The sequence below is a fragment of the Cucurbita maxima genome, unplaced genomic scaffold (genome assembly GCF_002738345.1).
Source record: "Cucurbita maxima cultivar Rimu unplaced genomic scaffold, Cmax_1.0 Cma_Scf00026, whole genome shotgun sequence".
Classification (NCBI taxonomy): domain Eukaryota; kingdom Viridiplantae; phylum Streptophyta; class Magnoliopsida; order Cucurbitales; family Cucurbitaceae; genus Cucurbita; species Cucurbita maxima.
In genome coordinates, this window is record NW_019272042.1 from 199,760 (window position 1) to 221,442 (window position 21,683).

General features: G+C 37.6%; 4 protein-coding genes across 4 annotated transcripts; 3 read left to right on the top strand and 1 right to left on the bottom strand.

Annotated features, from left to right (window-relative positions):
- The first annotated feature begins 1,445 nt into the window (after positions 1-1,445).
- On the top strand, positions 1,446-8,203 carry LOC111499009 (MLO-like protein 1). Its single transcript, XM_023150443.1, has 13 exons — positions 1,446-1,782; positions 1,959-2,227; positions 3,281-3,397; positions 3,477-3,537; positions 3,790-3,884; positions 4,808-4,882; positions 4,962-5,050; positions 5,197-5,246; positions 5,947-5,987; positions 6,574-6,783; positions 6,877-6,944; positions 7,035-7,095; positions 7,640-8,203. Exons 1-13 carry the CDS (start codon positions 1,602-1,604, stop codon positions 7,874-7,876), a joined length of 1,554 nt encoding a protein of 517 aa, XP_023006211.1. The 5' UTR covers positions 1,446-1,601; the 3' UTR covers positions 7,877-8,203.
- Positions 8,204-8,958: 755 nt separating this feature from the next.
- Positions 8,959-10,677, top strand: LOC111499138 (50S ribosomal protein L3, chloroplastic-like). Its single transcript, XM_023150628.1, has 2 exons — positions 8,959-9,632; positions 10,206-10,677. Exons 1-2 carry the CDS (start codon positions 9,044-9,046, stop codon positions 10,493-10,495), a joined length of 879 nt encoding a protein of 292 aa, XP_023006396.1. The 5' UTR covers positions 8,959-9,043; the 3' UTR covers positions 10,496-10,677.
- Positions 10,678-11,023: 346 nt separating this feature from the next.
- LOC111499147 (chromo domain-containing protein LHP1-like) lies at positions 11,024-14,450 on the bottom strand. Its single transcript, XM_023150644.1, has 6 exons — positions 13,886-14,450; positions 13,695-13,720; positions 13,531-13,617; positions 12,629-13,417; positions 11,648-11,708; positions 11,024-11,540 (listed from the first exon to the last, which is right to left on the bottom strand). Exons 1-6 carry the CDS (start codon positions 14,216-14,218, stop codon positions 11,493-11,495), a joined length of 1,344 nt encoding a protein of 447 aa, XP_023006412.1. The 5' UTR covers positions 14,219-14,450; the 3' UTR covers positions 11,024-11,492.
- Positions 14,451-16,898: 2,448 nt separating this feature from the next.
- On the top strand, positions 16,899-21,618 carry LOC111498975. The gene is made up of 3 exons (XM_023150380.1): positions 16,899-17,401; positions 20,027-20,696; positions 20,790-21,618. Exons 2-3 carry the CDS (start codon positions 20,089-20,091, stop codon positions 21,508-21,510), a joined length of 1,329 nt encoding a protein of 442 aa, XP_023006148.1. The 5' UTR covers positions 16,899-17,401; positions 20,027-20,088; the 3' UTR covers positions 21,511-21,618.
- The last annotated feature ends 65 nt before the right edge of the window (positions 21,619-21,683 follow it).

Sequence of the window (21,683 nt, forward strand, 5' to 3'; positions counted from 1 at the left end):
TTTATATTATTAACAAACAAATAAGAACTAATGGGAAGGGATTGAAATTAGGAAATATAGATTCAAGAACAATTTTTCTTGATTTTTTTAAAAAATTAAATTACAAATTCATGATTTTTTAAAATACTGAATTTCTAAAAAAAAAATTGGATTCGACCCCTAATGTTTTATGACATTCTGATGCATCATTTACAATATAGTCAAGTTACTTACCTCTCGCTTCTAAGAGTGAAAATTGTCTCCACATACCAACTTGAGTCATTTCAACATATTTTATCTTCGCTTATATATTTGGTAGGATTTGTTTCATTTAGTAGTTTTAATCATCATATTTACGAAAAAGATCGGAGTTAATAGATATTTTTAGAAAAATTATAAATATAAAAAAATAATAAATATATTAATAAAGACGTAATAAAATGAATTTAAATATTATATTATATCTATATTAGTGATATTTTATGAATCCATTTAACTTATATTCATTTTTAAAATAAATATTTGAAATTTTAGTTAAATAATGAATCAATTTAAGATAAAGTTTATCCAATCGGATTTGAATTTTAAAAAGTTTTCACTTTAAAGTCAGGCTAATAATTATCCATTTTTGAAAAAGAAAAAATCTCAAACAAGTTGTGGGCCCCCTGATTGGACAAATCTTGTCATTAATTGGGAGTGGAGATCACTATTTATCCAAATTCCAAAATGGATTTTTAAAAATTAAAAAAATGATTTTAAAAATAAATAAATAAAATGATTTAAAACGTGTGGGACTCAAAAAAAACATGGATTCGTGGAGGTTGACCACGAGAGGAGCAGCCCTTGAGGCCGCCATGTTCTTACGCTCATGTCCCAGTTTAACCTCGAGCTTTTTCATTCTTAACAAATTTAAATTCGAACTTCATGTAATTCAAGTTGGAGTTCTTAGAGATGAACAAGAATGTTCATGTGGACGACCACCTTCATCTAAATTAGAGAATAGATGCTCTAATGCAACAACGTCCCTAATCAGGGTCATTTCACCTGGATTCAAAGTTGAAAGGCAGAACGACCCTATAGAATCCTATTTGAATTAGTTTGGATGATCATCTTTACTCGAATTATGGTAGCCACCTAGATTAATACGAAACCTGAGATCATTAATGAAGGAGGATATAAACTAACTCGAACATTTACAAACATAAAAAGTATTATAATATTAGTCAACCAGACAAACATGAACATAATTCGAGGTCGAACTTTGAAATCCGAGCCCTCACATTTGTTATTAAGAAAAACAAACAAACCAACCAACCAACATGAGTTAACTAGGGGTAGAATGTGTTCTTAAATATGGATGAATTTAAGAATTAATAAAATAAAATTATAAACCTGCAACGTGGAGAATTAAAAAAGATGGAATTAATTTCTACGTAGATTAATAATATATTATAAATTGTTGTATAAATTTAAGGACAACAATTTGTAACGAACAACACGGAGCTTTCAGAGCAGGTTGAAACCCGGAGGAATTTTCTTTTTCTTTCTTTCTTTTCATTTTGATAATCTTCTCAGCTGAGTGAAGTGAAGTGAAGTGAAGTCTGTGAAGAAACAGAGCCGAAATGAGCGGCGGAGGTGAAGGAACGACGCTGGAATTTACCCCGACGTGGGTTGTTGCCGCCGTCTGTACCGTCATCGTCGCCATTTCCCTCGCCTTAGAGCGCCTCTTACACTTCCTCGGAAAATACCTCAAGAAAAAGAACCAGAAGCCGCTCTATGAAGCTCTTCAGAAAGTTAAAGAAGGTTCGATTTGATTCCGAATCTGAATCCATAGTCCGTTTGATTTTCCTTTTGCTTCCTTCTTTCTCCTGTTCATTCTTGTGTGTGTGTGTATTTGCCTTTTCGCTTTTCGAATTTTGCTGTGTTACTGTTTAGGTTGTTGAATTTTCTGTCCTTATTTTGGAATTTGGATGCTGCAGAATTGATGCTTTTGGGGTTTATTTCGCTTCTGCTCACTGTATTTCAAGGCGTTATCTCAAAATTATGTGTTCCTGAGAGTTTGACTGAGCATTTCCTTCCGTGTAATCTGAAGGATAAAGCTAAAGCTGAACACGATTCGCACTCTGGTGAAACTGGTTCGTCAACGACGAAACATTTTCAAACGTTCTTTGTAACGAGTATTTCTGGCTCGGCCAGGCGCCTTCTATCTGAGGGATCGGCTGCACAGGCTGGTTATTGTGCTAAAAAGGTGAAGATTAACCTAGCGATCTCAATTATGCTCACCATTGATGCTCAATTATGTTTAAATGGTGTATTGAATGAATATTTATTAGATTATAGTACTGGAGTTGTTTGATTCTGTTCATTGCTTACTGTTCTATACATTTGATGGTATTGTACAAGTTTGAAATTCATTGAGTTTTGTGGAAAGTTTGGGGATGGAAAACATATAAAGTTTATTGTGCTTTTCTTCCAATATGTTTTTTTTATAGAAAAAATATTTATTTTCCTCTGCTTCAAGGTTTAAGGATGGAAAACACATTGGGCTATCATTTAAGGGTTAGGTGAGAATAATTATGATACCACTGTATCCCAGGTAGACTTGATGGAATAGAATACTTGCCAATTTGAAGAGAGTAAACTTTGAGTCTGTGTTTACTTGTCAATGAAGGAATGAGAATCATTCTACCACATTCTTATATGATATATATATATATATTTGGGGGATTGGAGGTGGGGGAAGAAAGTATTATTCATGATTCGTATGTGTCTCCTGGTTATATGATACCTTACTTGTGTCTCCCACCAAATTAGAGATCAAAGTCATAATTTTAGGGGAATGAGATTCTCTTAAAAAAGGTAAAGAATCTTACTTTGATTTTTAAATTTATAAACTCTTGCCTTTTTCTTTCTTTTTTTGTTAAATTATTTCCTTCTATCTTTATTTTTGTGATGGATATTATATGGAACAAATTTTCATTCCAAGTGTCAGAAAAAGTAAATATTAACTCTAGTGTACTGTATTTTTTTTTAAAAAAATTCTGATTCTAAATGGGTTTACCAAGCACAAAATCAATTTAAAATGATTTCTATTTCAAGTATTAGCAAATAAAATCAATTGTAATATAAATATTTTTATGGCCTTTTGTCGTGGAAATTGAGGTTGTATCCACAATTCACACGTCTGTCTTATTGGTGTCTTACATTATCTTGGCTTCATTACTCTTCCTCTACAAATATCTTAGTCTTAATGAATTGATTTTAATTTGACTTCTCTCATTTATATGTTTCTCCTCTCCAGAATAAGGTGCCATTGCTATCACTTGAAGCATTACATCATTTACATATTTTTATATTCATCCTAGCTATCGTCCACGTGTCATTTTGCGTTCTCACTGTAGTTTTTGGAGGATTGAAGGTAAGCAACTAGTAGGCTTATTTTCTGATAGTTATCATTAACTATTTGATCTCAGTTTTAATTCTGTGTAATGATATAGATTCGTCAGTGGAAGCATTGGGAGGATTCTATTGCAAAAGAGAATTACGATACCGAACAAGGTAACCATTTAACACTAATATTTTCTGGTCATTTTGGATGTATATCATCATTAAATTCTTGATACATCCCCATATAAATGAAATCCCATGAAAAGTGAAATAATTTGAGATTGGAAGAGCTGTGTGAATAAATTCTAAAAAGAACTCTTGAGTTGATTTTTGCGCTGGAAAGGTCTCTGCTTGGTTCACCTAACATGTTTATGTGGTTTGGTTTTTCTTTTTGGTCTTACTATAATCCTGATGCTTTTGCAGTTCTAAAACCAAAAGTCACCCATGTCCATCAACATGCTTTTATCAAGGACCACTTTTTGGGTATTGGTAAAGATTCAGCTCTTCTGGGTTGGTTGGTAGGTCAAATCATTTTCTCAACATAAATCTATCATACTGCCTTCAATCTTGTTTTGCTTGATGTTGGATGCCTTCCCTTAGCTTTTCTTCTTCACATCCTGGTTCCTAGAAGTTTCTATCACAACTATTTTTTAAATAAAATATTTCGTTCAATTGTAGTTATGTTCTCTGCTAATTCTAATACCATGGGCATGTTTTCAAATTGGAAGGTGCATTCCTGTTTTCAAATTGGAAGGTGCATTCCAAGGCAAAGCAATGAATTTCTTGCTTGCCTTGAAGTTAGAAGGTGCACTGAAAGCGTTTCATGTTAGTGAAGTGATTGCGTGGTTTCTTAAGATTTAAATAATATAATTGTACATTGAGAAAAAATTGTTGAGATGCTGATTGTGAATATCGATACGTACAATCAAAGGAAAAGAAATGCTTGTAGAATCTCATGGAAGATGTGTTGATTGTTGGGAGTGAATCCCACATTGGCTAATTTAAGGAATGATCATGAGTTTATAAGTACGGAATACATTTCTATTGATATGAGGCCTTTTGGGAAGCCAAAAGCAAAGCTACGAGAGCTTATACTCAAAGTGGATAATATTATACCATTTTGGAGATTCGTGGTTCCTAATAAGATAGTACAACATGGACCTTGTTTCTCCTCTGTATTTAACTAGTGGCTCAAAGGATGTAGAAAATCAAAATAACAAATGAATGATAATCAAATGCCGAGGGTGAAGTTCTGTCGCCTTCGTTTGAAAAAAATGTTCATGTATATATTCTCAGGGTACTTTTATATTTATCCTGCTATGTGTAGGCAACACATTTTGAAGTTTGAACGCGTCTTTTGGAATCCAAACCTTTGATGCTGTTAAGAGTTATTGCTTGTTGTTTTCTTGTTGTTTTAACACTTTTCTTGGGTTTTCTTCAGCATTCCTTCCTCAAGCAATTTTATGCTTCTGTTACTAAATCAGATTATATAACGTTACGGCTTGGTTTCATTATGGTAAGCCATCTACGATTCAGTATTGATGTATATTTGACTTTCATTCTCCAACTGCATAATAAAAGTTTCACTGCTGTAGACACACTGCAGGGGCAACCCGAAGTTTAATTTTCACAAGTACATGATACGTGCCCTTGAAGATGATTTCAAGCATGTTGTCGGTATCAGGCAAGTAATATCTGGAACTGGAAGTACCCTTTTACATTTCGCTGCCTGGTTTCTCAATTTTGTAGTTGTGCCAATCATGATACATTTTCTACTTTCATTTTTCTTTTCCTCAGTTTTCTCATTTTCTTTTACATTCTTTGTTGCAGTTGGTATCTTTGGATCTTCGTGGTTGTCTTCTTGTTCCTTAATGTTAATGGTATTGGCACTTCTTTGATTCGTTAATACATGGAATTTCCTTGAATTTAATATCAAATAATGCCCACAAGATTGTCTTTGAATATGTTGTTGTGGTCATATTATTAATTCTCAGAATATCAATAGCCTCACTTGTATTATGCTCATGGTTCACCAACTTCCAAGGACAAGGATTTTGAATTAGTTTTCTATCCGGGACTTGAATCTAAAAACATGGAGGGTATATCTAAACATCTTAATCTCTTACCACCCTTTGAATAATATCTCAAAACATCTGACTCTTCTCCAAAGGATAAGAGCCCAAGTCCACTGCTAGCAGATATTGTCCTCTTTGGGCTTTTTCCTTCCATCAAGGTTTTAAAATACGTCTGGTAGGGAGAGGTTTCCACACACTTGTAAGCAATGCTCCATTCTTCTCTCCAACCGATGTGGGATCTCACACAATCCCTCAAACCCAAAACTTTGGGGACTATCTCCGAACATTCTAAATCCATTCTGCCATCCCTCCCACAACTAGAGACACCCATGTTAGTATCTCATAGATAAAACTTTATCCTTCGCTATTCAGATAAAAACCTTTTTGAATAGTTGCTATATGTAAGTTCAATACGTGCTTTATATATCAGGGTGAGCTCCCATTTTATTATCTGTATAAAAAAAGTGTTAATGTGTTAATCATTATTTTCTATTTGCACATACAGGTTGGCATACATATTTCTGGATAGCATTCATTCCTTTCGTTGTGAGTACTTTTTTAATCACCTCTCACAAATCTATTTCTTGTTAAGTTGTCATAATATAGCTGCGAAGGCTTATTTACTTTACTGAATTTTACAATTCATTACAAGATCGTGGGGGTTTGTAGATGGCAATGGTAAGTTTTTAAGTATTGGTTTGTGAGTAATAATATCTCTGGTAGAAACCAGAGAATTGATAATCGAGATTATATTGATAACTCAGACTAAGAAAATACAATTTTACAATTCATTAGAGGAACTCAAACATCGCGATCACTCTCTATGAGATCCCATATTGGTTGGAGAGGAGAACGAAACATTCTTTATAAGGGTGTGGAAACCTCTCCCTAACAGACGAGTTTTAAAAACCTTGAGGGGAAGCCCGAAAAGGAAAGCCCAAAGAAAACAATATCTACTAGCGGTGGGCTTGGGCTGTTATACTCTCTCGTAAAACCACCCAATGAGCTCCCAAATGCTGTTTATCCTTTTAACTTCAGCTATTTTCTTGAAATGGTATGAAGTTCTGTTATACTTTTACAATTTCTTTCTTGTACATTTCATATGAGATAATTATTACTCCTCTTTTTCCAGCTTCTGCTCGCTGTGGGAACAAAGCTGGAACATGTGATAACCCAGCTGGCTCACGAGGTTGCCGAGAAGCACATAGCAATTGAAGGCGAGCTAGTAGTCCAACCATCTGATGATCACTTTTGGTTTCAGCGGCCCCGTTTTGTTCTCTTCTTGATCCATTTCATACTATTCCAAAATGCTTTCGAGATTGGATTTTTCTTCTGGATATGGGTAAGCAGCAAACTGACTGTATCTTCTGGTGATTGTGGTGAACTATCGTTTAATTTAGACCCGAAGTTGATCCTTGCTTTGTTATGTTTCTAGGTTCAATATGGCTTTGACTCGTGCATCATGGGCCAAGTCCGCTATATCATTCCAAGGCTTATTATTGGGTAAAACAGAAACTCCATATTTTGGTTTTCCTGCAACACAATTACTTGATGATGGTCACTAATTTCCAATTAAATCTATTTCTGGATCAGGGTGTTTATTCAGGTTCTTTGCAGTTACAGCACCCTACCGCTCTACGCCATCGTCACTCAGGTGAGTCAAGTGACGGGTCATTAAGAGAGCTTATCATAGTCAAATTCTTTCGTAAATCTTCTTATTTACACAACTACATATGGATGAAATTCAACTGATTGCTTTGAGTTCTGTTATGAACAACAAAACGGGACAGGAATGTCAAGTCCTTAAGTCTCGTTTTTCATTAGTTTTAAAAACTTATTTTCATGTAAAAATTTTACACTTTTAATTTAAAATTAGGAAACAAAAACAAGAAATAGTTATTGTGAGATCCCACATCGGTTAGGGAGGAGAATGAAACATTGTTTATAACGATGTGGAAATCTCTCCCTAGCTGACGCGTTTTCAAAACTCTAAGGGGAAGCCCGAAAGGGAAAGCCCGAAAAGGACAACATTTGCTAGCGGTGGGCTTGGGCTGTTATAAATAATATTAGAGCCAGACACCGGGTGATGTGCTAGCGAGGAGGCTGATCTCCGAAGGGGGTGGAAGAATTTTATTATCATCAACCTGACTGATTGTTAACCTATCTAGCTAATTGTTTGCCAATGGAATAAAATGTAGATGGGAAGTTCTTTCAAGAAAGCAATCTTTGATGAACATGTACAAGTAGGCCTAGTTGGTTGGGCTCAGAAGGTGAAGAAAAGAAAGGGACTTAGAGCAGCCGCCGATGCCTCCAGCCAAGGAGGCAAGGAAGGTAGTTCTACTGTGGGGGGGATTCAACTGGGAAGTGCTATGCGCAAGGCTTCTGCACCTCAAGAAATTAAGCCTGATGGCTCCAAATCAGATGGTCTGCCTTAGAACATGGGTCCAAATCTAATGATTAAGCTAAGCTACCCTCTCTCTCTCTATTTCATTTGTCGAGTTGTAACCGCTATGCTTACCCCCTCCTGTAGGAGAAACGTCGAAGTGTTTCGATATACAGTAAAATTTTTAGCAGTGGAACAATCTTATTATCCATGACTTGTATCTTGTCTCACATTGATGATTTATTTAGAGTGTTGAATTTGTGAACTTTGATGCTGTGTCTCTTTCAGCAAGAGGTTCACCTTGTAAAAGTATAAAAAAAATGTATGATATTGATGTCGTCTACTTTTGGTCTATGAAGCTTCCTGTGATGTTTGCTCATTGACGTGCTCGAGTTTCATTGGTTTGTTTTTTTGGGACTTATTTTGTGCAAGCAGAATCATTGAATATCATTTTAGTTCCTATACTTTCCATTAATTTTAGCATTAATCATTGTTAACTTACTAAAAATTGACATGTATTACTTCATTGAAGGCTAGATGGTCAAATTCTCTAACTTCATATGTTTGTTGTAGCATTACCTCACTCGATTAGGTTAATTTTTTATTACAAAATTGTGTGCCTACGCATCAAAAACTAGGATCTATTTTCATTGTTTTTATCGGATCTATTTTCAGTGCATCTAATAACCCTTTGAAAATTGAGTCGGGTTAAATCGTTTATCAACATTTCATGGATCTATCTAGTTTTATTGGTTAATTATTTTTAAATTTTTTAAAAATTGAAGTGTTTTTTTAGATTTAATAGTATTAATAAAAATTTTAAAAATTTAATGATATTTTTTAAATATTTATAAAGTTAAAAGGGTATTTTTTAAATTATTTTAAAATAGAGAAGTATTTTTTAGACAAAAATATTAACGGTTTTTATGGTAGAGTATTTTTTGAATTGGATTTTTTTTTTTTAAGATGTAAAGATTTAATTATTATTATTATTTTTTTTTGAAAATTTATGGTTTTTTTTTTCTTTTTTTTTTTGGAGACAAAATGAAAGTTCGGAACGTATTTTTATTAATTTAACAACTCAATTTTTATTTTATTTATTTTTAATAATGGAGGAAAATAAAAGAAATAAGCGGATAAGAAAACGGGTCATTCCTCTCGACCCCAGTTCTTCTTCTTCTTCCTCATCATATGAATCACTGAACCCAGAGAAGCAGAAATGTCCGTCATATCAATTTCATCAGCTTCAACCTCTAAAAGACATCCAATTTTCACTAACAATGCTTCTTCTTCGTCACCATCTTCATCTCTGAAACTAAGAACTTCTTTCCTCGCCCTTCCTCTCAAATCCCACCGGAACAACAACGTCCGTTTCCAATTTCCGAGGCCAAGAACCACTAGACGCCCTAACGATGGCCTTTCGGTGTGTATGAGCATGGAGGCCGGCATTGGCGTTATGGCTACCAAGCTCGGTATGATGAGCTTCTTCGAGCCGGACGGCAAGGTCGTCCCTGTGACGGTGGTCGGTTTCAAGGAAGGCAATATCGTCACGCAGATTAAGACGGAGGCGACCGACGGCTACAGTGCCGTTCAGGTTGGGTACCGTAGGGTTAGGGATCGGAAATTGACGAAACCGGAAATGGGACATCTCCAGAAAGCTGGTGCGATTCCTATGCGCCACTTGCAGGAGTTTCGTCTTGAGTCTATTGATGGATTTGAGCCCAATCAGCGCCTGGTTTTTAATGAACTTTTCAAGGAGGGCGACCTGGTTGATGTCTCGGGCACTACGATTGGAAAGGGTTTTCAAGGTTTGTGTTTCTTGCTTACTCTGTTTGAAGTCTGTGTTTAATTCATTGGCGAAATTGCACTTGGTTTTCTGTTTTTCTTGGAGCTTCTGGTTGTTGGAGATGAATTTAGGCATCCTCAGGATGGATTTAGCATGAATTTTCATTCATTTTTTTGCTGTTTTGAATCCACAATGGCATATACAATTCCAAAGCCTGAACTAGTCTTCGAAGTCCAGATGTAAATTGTAGCCTAAATTGTAAACCATACTTCTACATTTACCTTTCATAAATGTTTCAAGTCTCCTTGTGCAATTTTTTTTTTAGAATTTTAGACAATTGGGATATGGAATGGTGTGGAAGTGGCGTAAAATGGTGCAGTTATTCTATGTCTAACTATTTTAAGTCTCAATTTTTGTTCGAAATTCATTTCTACTCTAAGATTATATTTATGAAAAGTAAGGGTAATATTGCCTTGAAACAATATCTTTTTATAATTTAACCAAAATTTTAATCATTTGATGTTCTCCACTTCCTTACAGCAGTACTCTCTAACTGGTTTCTTGTAACCTTCTCCCTCTTCTAATTCTTCTTCAGGTGGAATCAAGAGGCACAACTTCAAAAGGGGTCCGATGACCCATGGTTCCAAGAGCCACAGAGCACTTGGATCGATCGGTGCAGGAACTACACCGGGGCGTGTTTACAAGGGGAAGAAAATGCCTGGAAGGATGGGAGGAACTAAGAGAAAGATCAGAAAGCTCAAGATTGTAAAGATTGATGATGACCTTAATGTTGTGATGATCAAAGGCGCCGTCCCAGGTAAGCCAGGAAACCTTCTTCGAATAGCTCCTGCTAAGATAGTAGGAAAGAACATTCCCAAGAACTAGCTTTAGCTCATCTCTTGGAATTGTTTTCTTTTCTCAATTCTTTTTTGTTTCTTGAACTGATGCAACTCTTTTACTGGTTATTTGTGTTATGATTAGATAACGATTGAGTTCTCTAGAAAATGTTTGATCCATTACCATTTTTCATTACTTGGTGATTACAAGCAATGAGCTGCGTTCATCTATTGATAAAATTTTGTTCTTATTAAGCTTTTTGTGCGTATACTACAAAAATTGTGGTATTCTGAAGCAACTTTGCTTTGTAGGACAATCAATAGAACCATTTTTCCTTTGTTAGGCAATTGGAATTTTCTTTCCAGAAAAGAATACATTAAACCATCTGGAATTCATGGAGCAGGACACAATACAAGAGATCGAAAATGTCATACTAACCTGAAGCCAGCAGCCTCTAGGGTTGCATGGTTTCGTCGCAAGTGACGAATGACAATTGATTCCGCTCATTACAACACAAGAGAGCGGATTGATTCTCCATCTCCATTCTCATTTTTTGTTCATAAATTGAGAGACACATTGCTTGGAAGCAAAAATTAGCATTTTTTCGAGTAAACTTTTAGCACGATGTCCTTGAACGCACAAAAACAAATGAAAAAAGAAACCTCAAGAAAACGTATGATCATATTGATCTCATACGTTCAATCCACATAACCATTGTATTGACTACTCTCCAAGGACCCTCCAAAGATTATAACCAATTCTATTCTTTGCTGAACAAGTGCATCGATTGCTAGGAGATCAACTAAGAAAGGTAATATGTACAAAACCTACAACGAGACAGCTACATACATTAGTTTCATAATTAGCAGAAATTCTGTAAGCCTCAACTTCTAGTCTCTGTCCTGCACAGCTTGAGGTAGATGGAAGGATACTGTCATGGCTAAATATTTGCAGACCTTGCTTAACTATCTCCTTACCGATCTCAAGCCCCAAATAATCAACCAAACAAGGATCCCGATACGTCATACCTCTCATAGCTCTGAGTTCATGATCTGGTAGTATAGTGGAGATGTTGCTCGTAGAAGTTGATCAACTGGTATTAGTTAACACGACAGTTAGAACTTCGAATCCAAGGAAAAACGATTGCACATTGTTTAAGGCAGTTTAAAAGCTAACACAGTGAAGAACAGAACCAATTACCAGGAGAGGATTGTTAGCCTTGAGGAACTTGTTATCAACCATCACTTCTGTTCCATCAGACCTAAAACCAGGAAACCAAAAACAATAAACTCATTTGAGAATAGGAAGGCCGACACGAGATCCGTTTACATTCAAAGATATCAGAAACACGGGCTTGCCAATGGGTTTGTCTCTAAAACTATCTTGAGTTCATATATTTCTATTGGCTGATACTTTCATATTCTTAGTTCTTTAGATAGAATCTTTTAGGATCTTCTGAACAAAATCTCGGCTAGTTGCTAAATAATCGCAGTACAAGTCAAGAACTATACCAAGAAATGTCAAACTTTTCTAAGAACAAGAAACAATTTTTGTAACAACCAAAACCCACCGCTAGCCGATATTATCTGCTTTGGCCTGTTACGAATCGCTATTAGCCTCACGGTTTTAAGATACGTCAGCTAAGGAGAGGTATCCACACCCTTATAAAGAATGTTTCACTCCCCTCTCCAACCGATGTGGGATCTCACAATCCACCCCCTTAGGGACCCAACGTCATCTCTGGCACACCGCCCAGTGTTTGGCTCTGATGTCATTTGTAACAGCCCAAGCGGAAAATATTTGCTAGCTGTGGGTTTGAGCTGTTACAAATGGTATCAGAGCCAGACACCGGGAAGTGTGCTAGCGAGGACGCTGAGCCCTCAAGAAGGGTGGATTGTGAGATTTCACATCGACTGGAGAGGGGAATGAAGCATTCATTATAAAGGTGTGGAAACCTTCCCCTAGCAGACGCATTCTAAAAACCTTGAGGGAATGTCCGGAAGAGAAAGTCCAAGGAGGACAATATCCGGTAGCAGTGGGCTTGGGCTTGGGTTGTTACAATTTCAAATAAATTGTGTTCTTAATTGAGGATGTTCATCCTACGACCTCATACCATAGGGTTTACACTTCATTTAGTTTAACTTAACATCCACAAGAAGAGGAGAGACAAAGCTGACATACCTCATGGCCACAAAAGTTACCAACACATCCTGAATGTTGTTTGACACAGATGCTGAATAGCCTAACGGTTTAACAATCTTGATGATACTCGGTTCGTTTCTGGCTTCATCGGTTCTGTTATTCCGACTTAACCTTTCTCCATGATATCCAGAATTCTCAACCCCTATCGGTTCCACTCCGACACTGGATTCTACTACAGCTAGTGTCAATTCTGGATTTTGAACCACAGGCAATTCAGATAAAGTTGAATCTTGTCTAAACCTTTTAACCGAACCAGATTTCCTTCTCTTAGCCCCGGTGCACCGATTTTCAGTAACTAGTTCTACAGAGCCAGTTTTAGAGAGACCAGCAGCAAGGACGTTGTTCTCTGTTGTCCTGGCATCGTGAAAATCAATTGCAAGCTTATCACCAATGGCTATGTTCGTTAATCCTGTTGCCTTAAGCTCACTGAGCTTCGGATCGTACTCGTGTTCAGCTTTCTTCTGTTCAAATCGTTGCGTGGCATTCCTGCCCACATTATCAATATCAGCTAGCCTGCCTCTTTCAATAGCAGTTACATCTCCGTTCTTTTCTCCTTCATGATTATAAACGACCGATCGCGAACGAGCATAAGGATTAGTCAGGCTAGGCATGTTTATAGGAGCAGAAGGCAGACGTTGATCAACAACACTGATTTCAACATCTGTGACATTATAAGTAGAAAAATTAGCTCGCTGCTGCCTCTTCTTGGTTTGAACATGAACAACCCCATGTTTTCGCTTCCGCTTCCGCTGCTTTCCCGAAATTAAACTTCGAAAACGAAACCAAACAACATTATACCATAGACTAATCAGCATACCATGCCACAGAATGCTTCCTCCAGCTACCAAAAGAACAATGCTGAAGTAACTAGAAGAGAATACCTCTGTTCGAACGCCTCGATGAACTCAGAGCACGTATGGAGATTCTCCAATGGCTCCCAAGTATTAGCCGTCTCCGGCCAGCCACGCCTTCAGGAAAGCTCGGTTTGGTTAGTAATCTGAGTTATCAAAGTCGAGCTCTAACAAGCCGAAGTACCAGCACTTACCATTTGATCAAATACTGAAGCTGGCCCTGTTTTTAGAATCAATCATTCCCATAGCAAAGCAATAGAATAAGAAATCCCAACATCAGGAAATGTACAAACATTCATAAACCCATCATTCTCAGAATCCAAAGGGGCAAAAAGTTATAAACAAAGAAACCAGAATAGCAGAGCGGAAGGAAAATTGAGTAAACCTTGCGAACCCTTTTTCGACGAATGGCTTCAATTTCATAGAATCCATCATCGAGATTGGTTCTCTGAGCAGCAAAAGCAGCCTCAGTCCCATCCTGTTCATCCTGTTCATCTTGTTCGTCAGGCTCGTCTAGGTTTTGCTCTTGATGGGTCTCCGACAAATGGGATGTCGAAGGCTCACCGCCATTAATGGGGTTGTTGTTGGTGTTCATATCAACGTAATCCGAGTCGCCGCCATGAACTTCACCGCCATCCATGGCGTCTTGAATTGGACCCATTACAACCTCCGTAGAACCACTCGCACTTTTCTTCCTCCTTCCCCCTTTGATTTTCATTCCAGAACCCTCTTTCTCTCTCTCTCTCTTCTCAAAATTACACACATTCTCTGTAATTTCAAGGGGTTTTGTGGGTTCTTAGAGAGAGAGAGAGAGAGAGACAAAGGGGAAAATGCCACAACAAAATGGAGCTGAAGCTGAGATTGAGAAGACCGAGCTGCCACATTTCTCTCTTTCTTTACCAATTTAAGGTAATTTGTTCTTGGGATTGATGGCATGATAGTCTATTAGTATGATCTTTTAAATTGTAGAATGATTTAGTGTGAATTGAAAGGAGATATGAAGTGAGCCCATTCCGATTTCATAAATTGAGCCCATTTGAAATGTAAAGCATCAGATTTGGGAGAAGTTTGAGATTTTGTTTCCGTTCCGGAAGAGTTGCTATTTATCAACCAGAAAAGCTGCATCCTTTGCAAGCTTGACGGCTGGCTTTTGTAAGGGTAACAGATTCGGCTGCGGCAGCTGCTATGTAGTTGTAGCCTCCTCACTCGTAATGAGTGTTGTGGATAGGCTTGATTCAACCACCTAAATATGGTCTCAGTTGTCCCGATCATGTCTCTTTTGGCGTGCTCTTGGCATCGGCCTATGGGCTCTCCATTCGATCCGTCTTGAAACATGGATCGAGGAGTCTGACATGTGTGCGAGTTAACAGATGAGTAGATCCGTAAGGTGCAAGGAAACTAATTGGTGAGTTGCACCACTGACTGACTTTGATCTTTTGAGAAGGATTCGAGTGTGAGTATGCATGTCTTACTATAGAGACTTAGTCGGTCTTAGTGTCAAAAGGAGGCAATTTAAGTCAATCCATATAGAATGAATGTTGTAGTTGCTCCGATCGATGTTGGTGGTGATGTTGCAGACAAGATACATTGTGTCCATAACCATAGAATACGACACTAATCGAAATGCATACACTTGTCTCATACACTATGAGGATGGTGAGAAAAGATATACTTTACATTCCAAAGAGCTATAATTGGAGATATCATTGTTTCTCGTACAAATGTTCCTATAAAGAAAAAGGGAAATGTCCTACCTTTGAGTGCGGTTTGACTATTGATTTACATAATTGGAAGTAACCAATTAGGTTTACGACAAAACCTAGAAATCGATCACTAATCCAATTTGAGTACCTCCACAGGATAGATCTCAACAGAAAATTAAGGAGTAACGTCAGTAAGTGATTGAGTTCAGTAGTTCTCATAGAAAATTATTGACTCTCGAGATATAGCAATATGGAGAATACTAAATTATTTCAAGCACCAACAGAACCAGAAGTGTCACTTGTTTCAAAGAGAGGAGGACGAGTTATTCACATTTCATTTGATGGTTAGAGGCAAATTGAAAGTTAAGCGATGGTAATTCTAAAGATTTCTAAAGGAAAAAATAGAGATATTTCTTACGTTACTTATCATGTGTGAAAGTATTGACGTAATTTCATAGTCATTTGATGAATGTTACATGAAGAATATAAGCTAGATGAAAGAATGGATGTCTAATAGATTTTAAAAGATGTCTTCAACTTTGAATTTAATAAATTTAAAAGATTTGGATGAATTTTAAAATTTTAAAAATTAATAAAATTTAAAGTTTAAAAATTTATAAATTAATAAAATAATAATAATAGCCGAAAAGAAGGTAGTCCAAGTCAGCCGACAACATTTCACGTGGCTGACGCGTCACGGATATATGTTTCTGACATTTCCCTCATTTTAACGTTGAATGTTGTAATTTATACCTAAAAAGGACAAACAAACATTTATTTATTATTATTATTTTCGTTTTGTATATAATAAATAGTTTTGTTGCCCTTTTATTTTATTTTATTTATTTGGATATTAATTTTTGAGGGAGGAATAAAACATTGAAACTTTTATTAGTATTTCAAAATCGCGAGATTAACGACGATATATTTATATTGATTTTGATTTGACACACAACTTTAATCATATCATAGCCCTCGTGATACTAATAGTCTTATCCATAGTGTAAGATTTTTTGTTTTATTATTGGATAAGAAGAGCATTTAAAATATTTTTCAAAAGAAAAAAGAAATGTAGGGTCGAAGGAGTGGATGCACATGGAGATAGAAATTTTGGGTCAAACGATGAACGTACCTTTATAAAGTACCGATAGCACGCGAGAAAGTAATATCTCTTATTTTGATAAACATCAAATATTTTAACAGTGTTAAATTCTAGTCATACTAATAATATTTACTTACCAATGAACATTGAACAACCTAGATATTTGATGTTAAAAGTTGATATTAATTTGAAGCACATTTCATTTTGGATTTTCTAGCCATCAAAAAGGGATGTGGCTCATAGGATCTATAGACCCATACAGATCATTTACCCCCTTCTTTTAAGATATTTTATTCCCATTCAAGTGCTTCCAAAAATATGTTTATTTTTCATATATTTAGAGCTAATCCTATTAGAATTGGATCTCCATTCATGGAAAAATTTGTAAAAGGATAAAAAGAGTGGATTTGGGTTGAGAATAGTTGGGAGGATGAAGTCAGGGCACACGTATTTTTCAATCTCTTCTTTAATATTTTCGTTTTCAATTACAATATTATTGTTTTTTGTTCATAATTTAATGAATTATGAACGAATGTTGTTGTTCTCTGATTACCCTAATTGGTTACAGCTGTTTCCACGATTTCTGTGTCTATCGCTTTTTCGCCCCCCGCCCACTATTTCTCTCTTCCTTCCTACCATCACTCATCTTCGAACTCCAAATCAAAGTCAAAATTTCGCATCCAAATTTCACTTTCTTTTTTGGATCTTTCTCAAAATTTCACCTCAAACAACCCCCCCCCCCCCCCCCCCCCCCNCCCCCCCCCCCCCTACCCCTTAAATTTCTCCGCCTATTTCGTGACAAATAGTGTAGAGTTAAGAGGAATAGGGAGTTCTTTCTTGGCGGCCTCGTGATCTGTGAAGTCTCTACGTGATATTCAAGACTTTTGTTGCTATCGGGATTTGGGTTTTTCTTTTTCTAAAAGCTCGTTGTTAGATCTCTAAAAACATTCATCCTTTCACATTTAGAGGGAAAATTAGAAGTGGGATTTGATTTTTGGGTGAAATGTTGCTGTTCTTCTTGTTCTTCAGGGATTCTGGCTGCTCTGCTTTCTGTGGAGCACTACTGTTCTGTTTCTACTTCGCAACTAATCACAAGGTAAGTAGAATCCAAGTCATTGCAGTTTGATTTTTCCCTTGGTTTATTAGGATTGGTTTATCTTTGTTGCTGATTTCTTCTGGTTTTCTTTTGAGATGTAATTACTTTCCTAATGAATCTTTGTGTGGGTTGGTTGTTCTTTTGGTTTCTGCTTTACTTGTTGAAAGTATTATTATGACTGAATTTGGCGGAGATTCCATATCGATTAGAGAAGAGAACGAAACCTTCTTTATAGGAGTGTGTAACGCGTTTTAAAACCGTGAGACTGACGGCAATACGTAACGGGCAAAAGCGGACATTATCTATTAGCGGTGGGCTTGGACTGTTACAAATGGTATCAAAGCTAGACACTGGGTGGTATGCCAGCGAGGATGCTGGTCTCTCAAGGTAGATAGATTGTGAGATCGCATATCAGTTGGAGAGAGGAGCGAAGCATTCCGTATAAGAGTGTGGAAACCTCTCCCTAGTGGATGCATTTTAAAACCTTGAGAAAACCCGGAAGGAAAAGCCCAAAGAAGACAATATTTGCTAGCGATAGGCGAGTTGTTTTTGCTTCAACGAGTCGAGATCCATAAGTGGATATCAGTCATTTGTTTGCCATAAATGAATGTTCACTCATTTGTTTGCTTTGGCTGTTGTTCATCCCAATTGTGTTTGTTTGACCTTTTCTCTGTTTATCATCAAATTCCCTGTAGTTTGCTAAGTGGGAAGAAATTTATAATTAATTTAGAATCTGGAAAAGAAGCTGAATTCCAGATTGGCAACAGTTTTGCCTTTTGTTTTGTGTTCTTTAAAAAGTTGACCTCTTTGCTGTAAAGCTTCATTGTTTTGTTTTTCAACTTTTCTGAGATACTTTTTGAATATTAATGAATAAGATTTGGCTGGGTTTTTTGTTTTTAAAATGTTTCTTAAAGTAATGAATAATTATGCATTTCATTTGGAACTTTATCATGAGAGAATAGTGAAGCGAAAGGAAAAAAAGTGGACAGATCGATATCAACTCTTTAGGACGATCTACATTATGGGACACAAATTGTGAGATCCCGCATCGGTTAGAGAGAGGAACGAAACATTCCTTATAAGAGTGTGGAAATCTCTCCCTAACAGATGCGTTTTAAAACCGTGAAGTTGACGGTGATACGTAAAGTGGATAATATCTGCTAGCGGTGGACTTGGGCTATTACAAATGGTATCAGAGCTAGACATCGGGCGGTGTGCCAACGAGGATGCTGGGCCCCCAAGGGGGGGTGGATTGTGAGATCCCACATCGGTTGGAGAGGGGAATGAAACATTCCTTATTAGGGTGTGGAAACCTCTCCCTAACAGACGCGTTTTAAAATCGTAATGGGCTAAAGTGGATAATATTTGCTAGTGGTGGACTTGGGCTGTTACAAATGGTATTAGAGCCAGACACCAAGCGGTGGGCCAATGGGGATGCTGGGTGTCTCGGTCATGCTTGTCCAGGGTGTGTTGCCCATGGCCACATGCTTATGGCAAGCCAAACCCTTGTCATGTCTTTTCATTCTAGGGTTTTTACTTTTGTAGTACTAGGGCGTATGACGCCTCAAAAATATCATGTCTAGGCCTGCCAGACATGAAATGCTTCAGAATATACTATAGGGGGATATGACTAGTTGTCAACTTCTCCCTACCCAAGGTTATATATGCTAAGCCGTTGTTATCTCTCTCTTGCTTGTTTATATAACGTCTCTTTAAAAAATCTCTCTTTCTAAAATCTCTATCTACCCTCGTTTTCTAAAACCTTCTTTTAAAACCGAGGCTAGAGGCTCGATCATACGTCGCTTGGCCGTAGGCGACGCAAGAACAAATTGACTTAGCTCACTTGTCGTTGGAAAGTGAGTGCCGCACAATCGCTAGTCCGCTGCCTTCAAAAGTGCGATTGTGGCACTAGGCCCTCAAGAGAGGTGGAATGTGAGATCCCACATCGGTTGAAGAGGGGAACGAAACAGTTCTAATAAGGGTGTAGAAACCTCTCTTTAATAGATGTGCATGAAAACCGTGAAGCTGACGGTGATACGTAATGAGCTAAAACGGACAATATCTACTAGCGGTATGCTTGGACTGTTACGTAAATAATTTGCACTTGTTTAAGAACCCCAACAATTTCTCAGAAAATGGAGAAATGCAAGAAAGTATGAAACTCATTACAACGTCTCCCAAAGAGATGGGTTGATTTTTAAAAGGCAAAGTAGCTTTAACCATATGGTCCGTTATGATCTTAAACTAGAAGTTAATTTAATATGCCTTTTTTTTCCTTCTTAAAGTGTTCTCCTCGTTGAGGGTTTGGACTCAAGAATCTCCATGCTAGACAGGCTGTTTAATGCTCCAAATATGCTTATTTATGGGTTAAAGCATCTTACTTTGTTTTCTATCATCATTGTTTTCCTGCGAATCAAACGTTATAAAAACCTGTTCGGTACTCAGTTCATCGTCGTTTCTAAACCAGTTTCGTTTATCCTTCAGATGATTCATTCGATAGATCATGCTCGAGTTTTTTAACAAACATATAGAATGAAGTTCCTTTTGATTCGTGTTCTGAGTTGAATTTTAACGAGGCTTTCTTGTCTTTTATATGTCATTTTGATTGTTTTTGTGTTGGTTCAGGATACTTGAGCTGGTGGCATTATAAACTACCTATATCAAATGGACAAAAAATTGTGACCCAAATGGATCCTCAGGCTTTTATTAGGTTGTCAATTGGATCTTTGGGATTGAGAATCCCAGGAGCTGCTCTAAACTCTACAAAACCTGGAGTCAATGCTTTCTCTGCACCGTGTTCGTGTGAAATTCGTCTTCGGGGTTTCCCTGTGCAGACGTCTTCAATCCCGCTTCTCCCGTCTCCTGAAGCCATACCTGATTCTCATAGCATTGCCTCAAGCTTCTATCTTGAAGAGTCTGATCTGAAAGCATTACTAGCACCTGGCTGCTTCTATAACACTCATGCCTGTCTTGAAATATCTGTCTTCTCTGGAAGGAAGGGATCTCATTGTGGTGTTGGCATCAAAAGGCAGCTGATTGGGACGTTTAAACTGGATGTCGGTCCCGAATGGGGCGATGGGAAGCCTGTCGTTCTTTTCAATGGGTGGATAGGCATTGGCAAAAGCAAGAATGAGAATGGAAGACATGGAGCAGAGCTTCATTTGAGAGTGAAACTTGATCCTGATCCAAGATATGTTTTTCAGTTTGAAGATGTTACGAGGTTAAGCCCGCAAATCGTCCAGCTTCTAGGCTCGATCAAACAGCCGATCTTTAGCTGCAAATTTAGTCGAGACAGGTGATGCAACTCATGCAACACTAGAACAATAACTTTCTTCTGTTGAACATTTTGTGTTGGACTTCATATTTGACAGTTGAATCAAATTTATAGGGTATCCCAGCTGGATTCATTGAGCAACTATTGGTCAGGGTCAGGTTCTGGTGATGGCTCAGATTGGTTAGGTTCTGGTGATGGCTCAGACCTCAAGGTCGAGCGGAGAGAAAGAAAAGGCTGGAAGGTGAAGATACATGATCTTTCTGGCTCGGCTGTTGCAGCAGCCTTCATAACTACTCCCTTTGTGCCATCAGCAGGTTGCGATTGGGTTGCCCGGTCAAACCCCGGGTCTTGGCTGATTGTTCGTCCTGATGTTTGCATACCTGAAAGTTGGCAGCCATGGGGAAAGCTCGAGGCATGGCGCGAGCGAGGAATTAGAGACACTGTCTGCTGTCGCTTTCACCTTCTCTCCGAAGCTCAAGAGGGAGGGGAACTTCTCATGTCTGAGATCCATATCAATGCTGAGAGAGGTGGGGAGTTCTTCATAGACACTGACAAACAGTTACGAGCAGCAACAGTTCCAATACCAAGCCCGCAGAGCAGCGGAGACTTTGCAGCATTAGGCCAACTGGTCGGAGGTTTCGTCATGAGTTGTAGAGTACAAGGGGAAGGAAAGAGCAGTAAGCCAATGGTGCAACTCGCCATGCGACATGTGACATGTACAGAGGATGCTGCCATTTTCATGGCACTAGCTGCAGCCGTTGGTCTCAGCATTGAGGCGTGTAGGCCATTCCGAAGGAAGATTAGGAGAGCGTCTCGGCATTCTAAAGGAAAATGAAGTGTTTGTAAGGTATAATTGATGTGTAGAAGCATAAACAAAGATGCACATACAGATCTGTATGAAATTATCTGTGAAGGCTATAAAATTTAGCATTTTGTACAGTATGTGATTCTAAGTTGTGCCACCTGATCCAACGACATTTGATTATCAAGAAAACTCAAAAGAATTAT

Bases quoted from the DNA above. Each gene is read 5' to 3' on its own strand.
- LOC111499009 (XM_023150443.1), top strand. From the start codon at position 1,602: ATGAGCGGCGGAGGTGAAGGAACGACGCTGGAATTTACCCCGACGTGG. The intron at 2,228-3,280 runs GTGAAGATTAAC...TCTCCTCTCCAG, and splicing joins CTGGTTATTGTGCTAAAAAG to AATAAGGTGCCATTGCTATC. The intron at 5,247-5,946 runs GTATTGGCACTT...TTGCACATACAG, and splicing joins CTTGTTCCTTAATGTTAATG to GTTGGCATACATATTTCTGG.
- LOC111499138 (XM_023150628.1), top strand. From the start codon at position 9,044: ATGTCCGTCATATCAATTTCATCAGCTTCAACCTCTAAAAGACATCCA. The intron at 9,633-10,205 runs GTTTGTGTTTCT...ATTCTTCTTCAG, and splicing joins GATTGGAAAGGGTTTTCAAG to GTGGAATCAAGAGGCACAAC.
- LOC111499147 (XM_023150644.1), bottom strand. From the start codon at position 14,218: ATGAAAATCAAAGGGGGAAGGAGGAAGAAAAGTGCGAGTGGTTCTACG. The intron at 13,721-13,885 runs GTTTACTCAATT...TTCTAAAAACAG, and splicing joins GTCGAAAAAGGGTTCGCAAG to GGCCAGCTTCAGTATTTGAT. The intron at 11,541-11,647 runs GTAATTGGTTCT...AACTAATACCAG, and splicing joins AGGCTAACAATCCTCTCCTG to TTGATCAACTTCTACGAGCA.
- LOC111498975 (XM_023150380.1), top strand. From the start codon at position 20,089: ATGGATCCTCAGGCTTTTATTAGGTTGTCAATTGGATCTTTGGGATTG. The intron at 20,697-20,789 runs GTGATGCAACTC...TCAAATTTATAG, and splicing joins TGCAAATTTAGTCGAGACAG to GGTATCCCAGCTGGATTCAT.